Source organism: Hippoglossus hippoglossus, chromosome 4 (genome assembly GCF_009819705.1).
Source record: "Hippoglossus hippoglossus isolate fHipHip1 chromosome 4, fHipHip1.pri, whole genome shotgun sequence".
In the NCBI taxonomy this organism is placed as follows: domain Eukaryota; kingdom Metazoa; phylum Chordata; class Actinopteri; order Pleuronectiformes; family Pleuronectidae; genus Hippoglossus; species Hippoglossus hippoglossus.
The window spans coordinates 5,450,226-5,464,741 of record NC_047154.1 but is presented as its reverse complement, the minus strand read 5'-3'; the positions used below and the strand labels follow the sequence as shown (position 1 = coordinate 5,464,741).

At 40.1% G+C, this 14,516-nt stretch overlaps 1 protein-coding gene and 1 long non-coding RNA gene across 2 annotated transcripts; one reads left to right on the top strand and one right to left on the bottom strand.

Moving 5' to 3' along the window:
* Positions 1 to 1,188: 1,188 nt before the first annotated feature.
* dpt (dermatopontin) lies at positions 1,189 to 5,814 on the top strand. Its single transcript, XM_034583808.1, has 4 exons — positions 1,189 to 1,548; positions 4,086 to 4,211; positions 4,752 to 4,859; positions 5,093 to 5,814. The coding sequence occupies exons 1-4, from the start codon at positions 1,274 to 1,276 to the stop codon at positions 5,157 to 5,159; spliced, it is 576 nt and encodes a 191-aa protein (XP_034439699.1). The 5' UTR covers positions 1,189 to 1,273; the 3' UTR covers positions 5,160 to 5,814.
* A 5,167-nt stretch (positions 5,815 to 10,981) lies between these two features.
* On the bottom strand, positions 10,982 to 12,759 carry LOC117760061. Its single transcript, XR_004613607.1, has 3 exons — positions 11,649 to 12,759; positions 11,337 to 11,543; positions 10,982 to 11,261 (listed from the first exon to the last, which is right to left on the bottom strand). It is a non-coding gene; the product is annotated as an uncharacterized LOC117760061 (long non-coding RNA).
* Between the last annotated feature and the right edge of the window lie 1,757 nt (positions 12,760 to 14,516).

The following is a 14,516-nucleotide window of genomic DNA, read 5'->3' as shown; positions in this document are numbered from 1 at the left end:
ACTTCAATCAGAGCAGATAAACACAGTTTTATCAATTTCTTACACTTTTGCCCTTATGTTTTGGTTACTAGGCTATGATTGGACAATGGTTGATAAAGGGAGGGGTTTAAATGATAAATGGTCTGAATTTATGTAGAACCACCAACCTTCTGGTTAGAGGACGACCCCTGAGCCATAGCCGCCCAGTTTAGAGAACAGTCAATAGAGTTGTGAAGTTGGAGGAGTTAATGTGAAAGTCAAAGTTATTTTCCCATTACATGACTCACAGTTAGAGCATTTCCACAGCCCATTACTTTAAATTACTGAGAGAGAGAGCTAGAGGTTTTAGCATTTAGGAAAATGAAAACAAACATTCTTAAAGCTGAAATCACTTCATCTTTAAATTCCGGATCAGTTTCTATTGAAGTTTTGTTTCCAACTCGAAGTTCAAATCAGGGTGTGACAGGCTCATGGGTACTGTGGCATTTACACCCATCTGCCATGATGTATAGATACAGACAAACCATGAAATAATTCTAACTGATGGTCATGGCATAGACCAGTAGAGGGTTCACATTAAAGTATCTTCAACATTTTTGACAATGCGAGACAAACTTTTCCTAGCCTCATTATTTAGTGACACATTTTCTGAGCTTGTAAAATGTTTGATAAATTCCTTTTTGTTCTTAGTTCCAACTTAACCACATTACCAATTTATTGATTCTCACATTTAATAAATATTACCTGAAACAATATTATACAACAATACAAGCTTAAAAATTGTTGTATTGATATTGAGCCACTACTTGATCAAGATATCCCTTTCGTCAAATTCACACAGCATAAATACTACAGAACACCTCAGTCATAAAATCTATCTGGTGAGGTTCTCATGGGCAGGTGTGACAATTTATGACAAAATAAGATAGTTTTATGGTCCAAATGGCCAATTATATTGAAGAAGTAAATTACACTGCAAAGTTTATAAGCCAAGCAATTACATGGTTAACACAGGACCACATTCTCCAGAGTCAAATAAAGCATCGAACAAATATCTGAATTGCATGTAATCTGCAAGTTTTAAGGTACACCCATCTCTATGGTGGGACATTGCTTGTGCTCCATTTCAGAGTCCACCTTAAAATGTCAAGTAATTCTGGATTTGTCCTGTGAGCTGGAAATTACACATCACTACTGGATACAAAACATCTGGACAGCAAAGGGCTCTGAGGAGTTTAAGCTGAGGCAGCTGTGAGGGAGAGCAAATCTGCGAGGACCAACAGATTTCTTCAATATGAATCCTGCTCTGGTGACGTTGGCGTTCTCGCTGCTGACCACGGTCGCAGCTCAGTCTCACGACCACCATGACATGGCCTGGGTCAACGGCTACCGTCAGAGTTTCAACTTCCAGTGTCCCCACGGAGAGGTCCTCGTGGCCATCCGGAGCTACTTCAGTGAGGAGAACGGCTCGGACCGCTTGTGGACGTTTGAGTGCCAGTCCACACCTGAGGGTCTGGGGGAGCCCAGTGACTGCTGGTGGGACGACATCAACCGTGCTGGGTTGGAGTGGTGGGTCCTCTGTCACACATCAGTGTTTTACTCACTTGTTACCACCTGTTTATCTTTGACTTATACAGCAGTGAGCTTTGGCATGTGGCAGGACAGTCGCATCTGTTTAGCCTTCAGAGGGAAACCAGCGAGTGTGCCGCCTGCATTTCTACACATCTTCGGCAGATTTAAAGTTTAAACAACCTTTATGTTGAATTGACTACATTTTTAAAAGCAAGACTAATTTCAGCAGCTGTCCCAGTGAGAAATCTAACCTGGGGCATGAAGTCACAGTGAGGAAAGGTTGCTGTTGGTTTCTAATCTTACTGCAGCTGCATGCACTAAGTGCCGTGGCCAACAGAGATCTAACCAGCAATGATATGAATAAATAATACAGAATGATATATGACCAGAGTGAAACAGAAATGAACTGAAATCAACAAATTAGTCATCTAGAAACATCTGAGCCAGGATGCACGTGTACACCATGAAATTCCATTTCACATTAGTCTACTGAGATTCTCTTTTACTCTGTTCAGCAGCTGTGAACATGTTTGGGTTTCACTAAAATATGCCAGAAAAGCATTTAGGGCCAGATAAACATCTCGGGATGACATTTATCACAGACAGATCCATGTGAAAGCCACATAACAGGCACATCTTTGGTTCATCTGTAGAAAGTAGGCAACAGATCAAATGCCTTCAACTAATAAATGATGGACCCTCATTCTAGCACAGACTGTGTCCAGAAACACAGGCTGCTAAAGGTCACCATTGGCAGACAACAATGGCCCATACAAGGCCTGTGTGTAGTCTGCTGCTCAAACTGTTGTATGAACACAAGCACCCATGTTGCAGGTGAGTGGGGGACATACACAGATGGGAGACCTGACCTGATCAAGAGCGTAAAGACAAAAAAGTTTTTGGTGATATGAAGACTAAATTACAGACATTTTGGTGGCGTATAAAGCCGACCACATTATCACTAGTTGACTTCAGTGGGCTGAAGCTGCTGCTCTGCTGTGCTGCTTTGTATTAAGGTTGTATGAAGTGAAAACGAATGCATAACTCTAACTTCCACGTGTTACTGCTGTGTAGCTAAACTAGCTAGCTTAAAAGTCAGCTTGAGTTTAGCTTGCTAACAGGACCTGATATTGAGGTAAAATTGAATATGGTTTCCTCATTAATCACTTCACACTGTTTAAAAAGAATATAAACTGACACCATTATTACACCATTCTATTTGTGCAGTACCAAATCCCAACATAATTTATTGCAAATAACAAACTTGTAGCCAGTCTAGCATGATCTGATATTTCCCACCCATTCTAAACTGCATATTTGTCCATGTATGCACGAATAAATACATTTTTGCAAATGTAAAAATGTAAGTACATCCCTAAATTAGCCATTTGTTAAAAAGAAATAGATGATCAATTTGCATTTAAATAGCAGGTGATTGTCCGCTAAACTTACTAACTTGTCCCTGCTAAATCAGGGACAAGTTGGTAAGCTTAGTAAGTTTACCTCACAATTTCCACATGTGTATCATCTATTATTTCCATATAAAATCTTGAATCTCTGCCTCTATCCAGTAATGTGTCTTCAACAGACAGTTCCTTGGAGCACCTCTAGTACCTCTAGTGAATTTCAACAAGATCCATCTAACAGGCCTTGTCAATAGTCCTAAGGAGAAATATGTCTCACTCTATTTTATAGGCTCCATGCTTTTTCAGAATGCCCTTCAGGAAAAAGTTGAGTAAAAACAGACAATGCAAAAAAAAAGAGAATAAACTTCTCCCGTGCAATCAGGTAATCAGATTTTAGCCCACTCCAAATCCTACAACTCACATAAACATGTTTGACTAATCATCGGCTGCACTGAAAGGCGGATTTAATTAAAGGACTTGGATCGAACTTTAGAGATCCTGTTTAGAGGGAGAATTGTAGCCTGGCCTCTCTTTGTAAACAGCTGCTTGAATCCTACAACGACTCTGTATTATCTGCTTCAGATCAACATTTCTAGGCTGGAGAGCAGAACCTGCTTGAGCGCTTCAGATTTATTTTTCAGTTAAGATCAACTGCACCCAGCTCCTCTATTCAAAGGCAAACACTGTGAACACTCTTTATCACTGCCACGCCTGCTGTCTATTTGAATTACACTGGCTCGGACATTACCCTGCAGGGTAACTACCCCCATTGGTTGAATTGCTGAAGGCTGTGCCCATGTTGCCATGACACATGTCTCCACACGCTGCAGCTCCTGCTGATTGGACCTGGTCCTCTTCAATGTGTTGTGGCGACAGTTAAGTGTAGGGCCATAAACAACTGAACCGTCAACAACCCAGTATTTACTTCAAATGACATGGACTCAATTTCTCTTGGTCTAAAAGGTTTGTCAGTGTTTTACCTCTCAAAATATTCCTTCCAATGTAATGTTTAATTATACAGAGAATTTAAAGGACTGGAATAAATGGAAGAAAGAATACACAGGGTTTCATTTAACGTCTTTTTCACTGTAGTTTTAATAACTTAATGACTCTAATGTGTCTTTGCAGGACTTCAACTTGTACTCGTAATGGCCTGGTGGCAGGGGTACAAAGCAAGTACTTTCAATCTGTCCTTGACCGGGAGTGGCAGTTCTACTGCTGCTACTACAAACGCCGATGTCCTTACTCCTGCATGTACGTTCAACTCATGGGAATATAATCATGTTAAAAGAATAGTTGGACACTTTCTTGTTTAGAGTCAGATGAAAAAATGAATTCCACTCTCAAGTCCACCTATCGACATTTCTGAAGTTCATTCATTACCGCATTTACTTTTGTGTTTAGTCCGTACATAACCAGAGGTGTAAGAATGCTCCTCGTCCTACAGAGGTCATGTGGACTTTTTCTTCGGTGTGAGGTTGCTATCATAGAAACCAGGAAGTCACTTCTCCTGGCCAAGAAACAATCCAGCACATAACAACTTTTAAGGCTTTGAGGTACTGGTTGGCTGTTTTTCTTTTTTATGTATTTTCACTGTGCCAGTCTAGTGCATGTGAAAAGCTAAAATAACCTTTAGCTATATTTTTCGTGTACTAATTGAGAGTGGTATCGACCTTATCATCTAACTCTATGCAAGAAAGTGCATTTTACCAAATTGTATTCATTTGAAGGTTAACACATTAATACTAAACCTAGGAAATATTGTTTTTATCAAACATTTGTTGCTTTCCACAGGAAGACCTCCGATATTCCTGAACACTACAGAGAAGAGGCGGAGCTGGTGGTCCCTAGTTATGGCTACTTCATCCGAGGTGCTCAGACCACCTTCACTGGAGTGCTACGGTTTGTTCAAAACATCTGCTTTTTTCTCTAAATAACTTCTGATCCCATGTGGCAATGGGATGTAAAATCTAACCAAAAATGTTGAAACCCCACATGGCTGAGTGGGAAGGAAATGTGTCTTTTGTGAGGCCTATGGGACCAGAGTTTAAGGCAGATCAGGCCAAAAGAAAAACACTAGTAAAATCTGGTACTGTGCGATCACTCAACTGATTTTGTCTTTCACTTCGTTTCAGAGATCGGCAATGGAAATACATCTTGTGCAGAATGACAGACTTTGACTGTGAATTTGAGAATTTGTAGATTTGCAGCAATGTTACCCAACCAACAGTTATCATAACCCAAATACATATTTACTCCTATTAAACAATGACATAACACTGACATTATATAAAAACGATATTGTTCATGTTTCCATTTTATTCAATATATTTACTTTTAATAAATAGATCAACCACAGGCATGTGACTTATGCCTGTGTAATCACTGATTTTCTGGTCTAGCATGGTAAAATAAACCTCATCACAGAGGGTCTGTCGGGGATTTTGGGCTCCACCGATGGCTCAACTGTTTTCATTTAGTTGCAGGAGGACCTGCAAGTCTGTTGGCAACACGTGAAAGTGGTTATACAAAACAACTCAATTATTGGATGCTGTGCTCATGATGATGGAAAATAACTAAGTCAGGCTCCGCTCCAAGACCTTGGAGTTGGGGTCATGTTAAAGTAAAATGGTTTAACACTATTTTCATGCTCATAAAAGTAATAAAAGTATTCGGAGAGCTGCCTGGTGTGACTGACTGGTGATATTGTCTTGTAAATCAGAACAAAACTCATGTATGTGTTGGGAGTGATTCGAGGATCCCTCAGACAACATGAGCTCAGCATGTAATGAAATGTCCCACCTGTTTTCACATTGCTCCTGTATTAAAGTGTCTTGTTTGGCAGCTGCAGTACAGCTGCAAACTGTACTGAAAATCATTTGAGTGTGTTCTTCACATTACTTTAGGTCACTCATAAGGCACTTAAAAAAGTTATTTTTGCAAGGTTTTTTGTTTAGTGTAAAGGTGTAGTAAGTTTTTTCATGACACATTTTGATGTAATGGCAGAAGGTTTCCATGCATGATTAAAAAAGACTAAATCACAGAGCATATGATGTTTGGGATTAATTATACGCATATTGAACCAAATGGGATGAGAGTAACAGAATACAATACAGGACAATATTGTCCAGGATCAATGTTGGGGGAGAAAGGATAATCTAGCTTTGTGGGAGTATAAGCTTTCCAGAAGCTCAGAGAGGATGAACTCAGCCATGATGATATCAACAGCTCCTTTGGGCTTAACTTGGCAGAGGGCAAACTCAACACCACATGTTGCCATAACAAAAAGCTTGGAGAAAGAGTGTGTTTGTGTGCTAAAGGGCCTGACATCAGGGATTACTATATCAACAGCTAATCACTTATGTGATATTTTCCTTGATACACGTAAGATTATTATCATTCATTTTAAATGAAGAGGCCAACATTTGGGAAACATTGCTGCTCAGACTTACAAAGGCATTGACAGTCTGTCTGTTAAATGTGACGCTAAATTCACAGCCAGTCAGCATAACGAGACCAAAAGTTAAGATCTGGCAACCAAGGTCTTTAAACCTACAAATTAACAAGTTGTACAGTTTGGTTAGTCTGTATAAGAGCAGTAACGTTCCTATTATTATTTTTATTTATTTATTTTTCCTTAAGACTGTGACTCACTACTTTCAGTCAGTAAACTAAGATATGCTAAACTAAGCTAAGTCAAGCTAATCATCTACTGTGTCAGACACATACGTCTTTGCAGTCCTCTCAACAATAACGCTCACCAATAAAGTGAACAAACTCATTATGGTAAATCTAAATAAAACAAATATATGGAAAAAAGCATGTTCACATTCAGGTAAACATTGAAGGTTCTTTTTGACTGATAATAGCAGTAGTAGTATAAATAAAATAAACTTAACTACTCCACCAACTAACTGCTCTGGATGAAAAAAGAACAGCTACCAATCCATCTCTTTGACAAATGAACAAACTCAATTGAAAGCTCTGGAAATAATTAGCAAGTGGACCTTGAGTCAGGGTTATTTTTTAAATAATGCTTTGCTTATGTAAAAAAATGTTCTCCAACTTTTTTGACTTGGCTGCAAGGTGTTCCTGTGAACTTTCCAAAAATGAAATGTCTTTTTTTCCAATGCATCCAGCATGTGAATGCATCCAGCATGTGAATGCATCCAGCATGTGAATTCAAGGTGAGCAGTAACAGCACTTGTAGAAACACAATAGTGTCCATTAGCCACTTTGTCTTCATTTTCATTCTGGACAGGACAAGCAGTGTGTTTTACCAGCACCACTCTCCAACGTGCTGTTTAAGTCTTATTCAAACTTAATGGAGTGAACTGGTTGAAACTTAGCAGGCCTGCTGCACCGTCTTGAAAAGAGCTGGGGACTGGGCCAGTAGCTTTCACCACTGTTTGTTTATGGCAACTGCTGTCTCGGGGCAAAGGGCCAAATACTGCAGCGTAACACAGCTGTCCCCTGAGCCAGTGGCCGGTGGCGAGCCACACGCCGGCAGAGGCCTCCTGCCCACAGAGATCCACTGTCCCTGTGGTGGGAGCCTCCTTCCTGAGCTGGAAAATACGGGCGATATATTGTCCCACTCTATCCGCTCTGCCCTCACATTTTCATTACAGCAGGATGAAAAATGATCCTTTCAAAACAATACTCACCCTGGCTGTAATTAGCGTTCATAAGAGGAGCCAAAAAGCTGACATCTCCTTGCTACAATCATTTTAGAGTCTGATTCTTATAATTAAGAGTATAGATTTACGACGACAAAGCCCCATAGAAAAGAATTTAAGTTCTGATGAAAACCTGCTTCTGTTTTCAACAGAACACACTGAGAATGACCTCAACTGTTTAACATTGTGATATCAGTGTAAAACCTTCCACAGACTTCATAAAATCCAGAGCTCTGACCAGAGTGTTTGTGTTAGCAGTGAATTCCGCTCTCTGAGCAAACAGGCAGGTTTAATTCTTAGGATAATGAACAGTCTTTTTATGATTCACTCATTTTTAGGGACAAAAATAACTCATGTTCATGTTAATACGCTTTCATTTATTCTGGGAAGTTTTAGACCCTCTGTCTGTGTACACATGTCACTGATGACTTCACTTCAAGTTTGACCTGACGACAGCTCCAGTTGAAAAGTTAAGAAATCCAAACAGTTACTGCAATTCATCCTGAGCGGATCCTAAATTTAATCACATACATCAACCTCAAGTATGAGGATCAAGAACGTCACTTGGGCTCATCCCAAATGAATGGCAAGTCATCGAATAGTTGTTGGGATATTTCAGCCTGGACCAAAATGTTGGACTGACAAACTGATATGGCCATAGATCCATGCGAATAAACACGAATTACTTAGTCTACATATCTTAATAAAGTATAAAATATAACTGCACAAAACTGGAAGTCATTATTCAATGGTACGTGGTTTATTACAAATTCAAAGTGAACCCTCAATGTGTCTCAATCTGATGTGAAATATCTTTATCTCAATAATAAGGTCTAAATTGCAAATTTTGATTAGGTATATGTTTGTGGACAGAAAACACAACAGAACATCCACTATCACTGATGATGAGAGAGCTTCAACATGAGTTCAAGTACACAAACACTCTGAATTAAAAAGAGAGCACGTGATGTTTTCGTATTTACAGCCAATCCCTGCGTGCGTCCTCCTCTTTCCTTGGAACTTGAAGCCAGCTGCTGTAAGAAATGCCTCAGTTCAATAGCTGTGATCCAGTGAGGCCTCTGTGCAGCCATAAGAATGAGAAAAACAACAGCTTCTCAGAATGAGAGGCTCGCGTAATTAAAGCTGATACGGAGCCAAAAAGCTCACATGGACAGAGGTTGTTTGAGTATCAAAACGCTTTTAACTAAATGAAAACATAGTATGGATGCAGCCTTTTGCCGTGTCATAGAGGGTAAAAGCACAGTTGTAAATAACATTGATATAACATCAGTAGTTGCACATGTGCCTGCAAACACAATGACAATCCATTGACAATCAACCCTCCAAAAGATTTTCATTATTATGTTTGTACCCTACAATGGGAGGCAGTGGTGAGATGGTTGTCACTCATCCACTTTTAGACCAGACTATTTTTCTATTTGCATACTTTGTTCTTAAGTTGAAAACCTGCAAACAAAGTTGTAAAGAAGCTGTGCCTCCCCCAGTCTTTTATTAGCGCTGCATACGTCAAATACCTTTAACAATATTGACATTTCCATCAGCCCCAGCTGCTCCTTGTGTTAAGTGCTAAATATAAAATATTAGCATACTAAAATGCTAAACTTAGATGGTGAACATGTTGAACAGTATACATGCAAAAGTATGTTTGTGGTGTGTAACTTTTGCCATTGAGAGCATCCTGATGTGAGCATATAGCTCAAAGCACTGCTGTGAATAGCTTCACAGAACCGCTAGCATTGCTTTCGACTCTTGTTTGAAGAACACTATTATATAAATTACATAAACTTCATATCGTTCAATATTGTCTAGAAATATATTAAATATAATGTATTTTTACAATCACCTTACAGTTTTTGTCTACCACTGCATTCACAAGGGACAACTTTGCTGAGGCTTATTTTAAAATATACTGAGTAAGAGAATAATGTATACTCAGCACTAGAATGTCTTTCAATATAACGTTGTACAGCATTACATCCACAGCAGTGCTGTTATTAAATTGTAATGATATAATATTAAATTATTTACCTCCTAAACCAATTAGCTGACAATGAAATGAGAGGGAAAGAAGTATACATGAATTTATTTCCAGCACAAGGTGACCCCGTCAGAGACATCAAATCAGGCAGAGTCATTCTTTAAAATGTTCAAACTTTGGGACCGATCATTGTCCTAATGCACTGTTTTCATTCAAGAGACGTGATCTGTTCTCTGCCAGCAAAGAAGTGAAGCGCTGTGATTGGCTGCGGACAGGGAGAACCCGAGTGAGCGAGCAGCATGGAGTGTGACCCTGACCCAGCCCCGGGGCTGCACAGATAGCCTGTTTATTTTAGGGAGCCTCTGCTGCTCTCCCTGCTCTCACTTGAGGACAAAAACAGCTGCCTCTTTTCATGTCTGACAACAAGGGGCGCAGTGCAGGGTAAAGACCCTCCACAACTCAGTGTGACCAAGTTTTTACTGAAGAAATGTTCTGCTTTTCTGAGAAGACATGAGTCGGTGGTTTGAATTCATAGAATGTTTACACAGCATTACAGAGACTATAAAACTGGTGGTAGGATTTCAAAGGGTAAATTCAATCAAATTATCTGTTTTTTGATTTCTGACTCTGTGCTGATACAACTGAGGTGTAATGACTTTCATGTGTAGGGCTTATTGAATAAAAAAAATAATTTGATCAAATTAAAGGTCGGTGGAAGTTTTGCTAAAAATAGCTTTTGCTCGGTAAATTTCTGAAGATTCTCCAGACTCATTGCTTTCAAGATTATCATCTTTCATGGATCTGAATGAGAGGATGTGGAATGGGTGTATGTATGTATGTATGTAATGCCAGTTTCACACTATTTTTACAGTTTCTATTGAGCCAATAGAAGTCAATCACACAAAACAATGTCAAAGTGTAGCAGCATATATCCAAAAGTGTGTTGAATTTAGCAGTAATGCATTTTAATGCTCATTAATGCAGCTTTTTGTCAGAAACAGGGTGGATGTTACATCCTGTTACTTTAACGGCTGCCTTAAGATGAACACCAACATGGATTTTCATTTCATTTCATTCATCAAACAGCCTACCTGACATGTGCTGACATGTAAGGTACATTCTGTACGGTATAGGCCTCTTGTTTGGAGGTGTACGGTTGACAACTACGGCGGTGTTTGTTCACGGGAGGGTCCAATACAAAAAGAAGCATGTGTAAACCTGTGGCTTATTGGGCAAGGCACAGGTTAATAGTGTGGGGTGTGTCCTCATCCATGGTTCTGCTCTGCTCCAGTAGATGAGGTCATATATCGTCACGAATGAGGGCACAAGCCTTTATCTTTGATCCTTGAGAAGCAGCACCTTGGAGTTCCATCACATCTAATCTCACTTTACATACCATTTAGTTCCGTTGATGTACTACAATCTCCAAGAGGATCATTGTTCCAGCAACATGGATTCTTTGATGAATAACAGTAATGTCGAAGGAATAAAGATGAACAAAAGGCTGGTGGGAATTCTCTCCTTCCCGAGAGTTAAAGTTCCCAGTTGCTGGCTCTTGGGAAAGATTCTTTGCATTGAGGACTCGGGAGGGAGCTCTGCACTTGTTTACACAGTCAACTGGTGTTCGTCCTGTGATTACAAAATTATGGTGTCAGATACTACAAGCTGGTTCTGATTTAAAGTTAAGAATAACAGCTTACTCACTTTTTCCCCTCTGTGTCTGCGGAGCAAAAAAAAAAAAGTTTGTGATTTGGGAAGGCAGCCAAAACATTGTGGGAACAAGAGGTGTAAGGTGAGCTCAGTGACCTACTGGTTCCCAGCCTTCCCTTTGGCTTTCTCACTTTCTGTGCTTGCAGCGCACCTCCAGACAAAAGCATCATTATTGCTCTTGGATTCTTCACTGGTGAGTTCCTGGTAGTGAAACAGCACAGAATAAATTAGACACTTTATGGTCTGTGATGGAGAGAGCTGAATGGATCCACGACGAGGAAGCCAGCATCTGGGGTTTCCACTCACTCACTCTGAGCGGGAAACGTTTCACCGCAATATTTCCAATGGCGGTCTTGCCTCTCTTATTAGCCGTGATTGGCTTGTGGCTGCGTTTCCTGGTGGCCTGAGAATGAAACACTCAGTGCCACAGAGAGCAGCGTCTTTATGGTGGCAGACATTATTACTGTACGTCGCTGCAGGTGAAAGGTCAAGACTGAGAGTGTAAAAGATGTACTGGAGCTTGTCAGTGTGTTAATCTGTCTGTTGGCCAGAGGCCCAGGCAGAGAGCAGAGCAGGACTCAAACAGTTTTGTGTTACACACAACAGGCTCTCCTCACACCATCGAGCATGTGCTTGTGTCTTAGTCGTGTGGAATCCAACCGTGACCTGGAGTTTAGATACACTCCCGCAGTTTCTCAGGATATAGAAAATACATCACAATGCACACACAGGAAACATTCTTGACGTGACATTTTTCTCATGTTTTTCCATTAACTGTAAGAACTTATTCTGTAAATGTCAGCCAATAGTCAGCTATAGGTCTTGGTCTGACTTAATGTCTGATCAAAACCTTTTGAGGTGTTTTTATTTTAAACCATTGAAAACACTGGGGTCATGGGATCAAAGCCATGCAAAATTACCAGGAGGGGAAAGTTTAACCAAGGTTGCATTTGGGAAGTGTAGGAGAAATTATTTTGGATCGCGACACATGCCATTGACTGTGTTGTGTTTCTCTAAAGATACAGAGAGCCGAGCAAGGTGAGTAAAGGTCAGAGAGGCTCACAGAGGAGCTGAAACACATACATCCACATCGCAGTGACATGTTCAGCTGTTAAGCAGGCTGACTGGTTGATCCTGTCAGGTGGGTCTGAAACGGACACAAAAATAAACGTAAGTGCGCGACAAGTGAAAAAGATACAACTTCAAACAACAAACAATTATGTTTGCCAAGCTGCAGCCTGGAGAAAAGTATTAAAAGTATAGTTAAAAGTATAGATATCTTGCTTCTGTTGCATTTGCTATTTTTATTCTCTCCCTTTTGCAAGTTCCTCATGTTTATGGTAAAGGACACTGCGTCTTTAAGTTAATGCTGAATGTGAGAAGAAGATCCTTCAAGCATGAAGCCAGATCTGGCAGTGGCAGGAACAGAGCAGGTAAACTAAAGAATCACAGCTCGTTTTTTGAAAATGTTACCAAAAAAGGCAACAGAAAAAATCTCAACAATAATTCTGGGCCCATAAAAAAGGTCGACCTAACAGATGACCTCAAGCACCAACTGAACAGAACTTAGCAGCACAAACTGAGACATGGTGAAACATATAAAGCGGCTGATCAGGCCATTCAAACACAGAGCGGGGATAGACTGAGACAAAATAACATTTAAACAAACCCCAATAACCACAAAACATGCCAGTATAATGCTGCCTAATATTAACCAAGGGAAAATAATAAAACATCAATATTAAATCACAGTCCCCATTATGACAAAAATGGTGCTGTCCAATTGGCAATCAACAGCCTGTCTGCAGCAGCTCGACCTCCTATTGTTTGCCAGCCAGACGACTCCTGTAGCAACCCCCTGGAGCTTGTAACTCAAAAAAACCTTAACTTAATGTGTGCACTCCAAACAGCAAACCTATTGTCAAAATCTGTGAATAAAACTCAGTATGTTTTATGAAACCAAAATCTATGTGTGTCCAGTTTTGCGTTCATACTTCAAACATGGGAGAATACCAAGCTATTCTTTTAACACACTTGCTATTGCATCATCATGAAACCCACTTCTTATCACCCTGATTCCAGTGTACTGCTACAAATCACATGGAGGTAAATCAACATCTATTCACTGCATACATACACACACCCTGAGATGAGGGATCCAGTGTTCAGAAGGCCTTATCAGTGAGATCATATTTACAGCCAAGATGATGCAATGATACAATAAGAGCAACAACACTTTCCTCCTCTTAAAAAACAAATGTTTAGTAGAACCCACTCTTGCTCAACTCAATACCTTGTGGCGACTGTGTGTTACAGCCTTACTTGATTTGGTTTGACAAGCAGCTTTTAGTGGCCGTTGTTAGCTTCTATGCAAATGTTAGGCTATGTTTTAGCATTATCCTTTTTATCTTACCTTCTTTAGTGAACTTTAAATTGTTGGAATGATTTGTTGTGGCTCCTGTACATGCACCGTCTTCTCAAGGCGCCTCTAGCCTTTAATGTGTAACTGTATTAAAAGTAAGCTGTATTACATAAATCATAAACCCTGAATGATAAAGAATTCATGCATTTCTCTCCAAACTCCTTCTGTGTGCGTTGACTAAACTGTCCCCCTGTCTCAGAAATCATGATTTGTTGAGTTTCCCTGGCACCTAAAAGATTTAAGTCTTGTCGGGAAACAAGCTCAGTGGATGTATTACTGCCAGTTGGCTAAAAATACCTGTAAAATACCAGTCACCCGTAGCCAGCCAGACAACAAAGGTCTGAAGGATAACTAAGAGGTGATATAAGCAGAGCCGTGATTGTGAGCTCTTACATCATCATCATCCATTCATGGCCTCTGTGCTGCAAAACCTCCGCTTCCTTGACAGACTGTTTGATTTATCCTGACTCTATGCTCAGCAGCTCTAAGTATGATTGAGGGAAACAAGGTGTTAATGATATAAAAATGTTCTCTCACTTCTTTTGCTGAGCCCAATCTAAATCTACAGGTGAGCCTGCATCCTCCCTGTGTCCAGCACATTACTGCTGGCACAGAGATTTCATCAGAGGCAGCATGTAATGGAAAAGTACTCCAGTGCCAGAAAAAAATGTAGCAAGCTTTCTATCAACTATATCTGGCCTTGGGCACAGCAAGAGCAAGACAATGAAAGATAAGGCAGTCTCCTTTTCCCT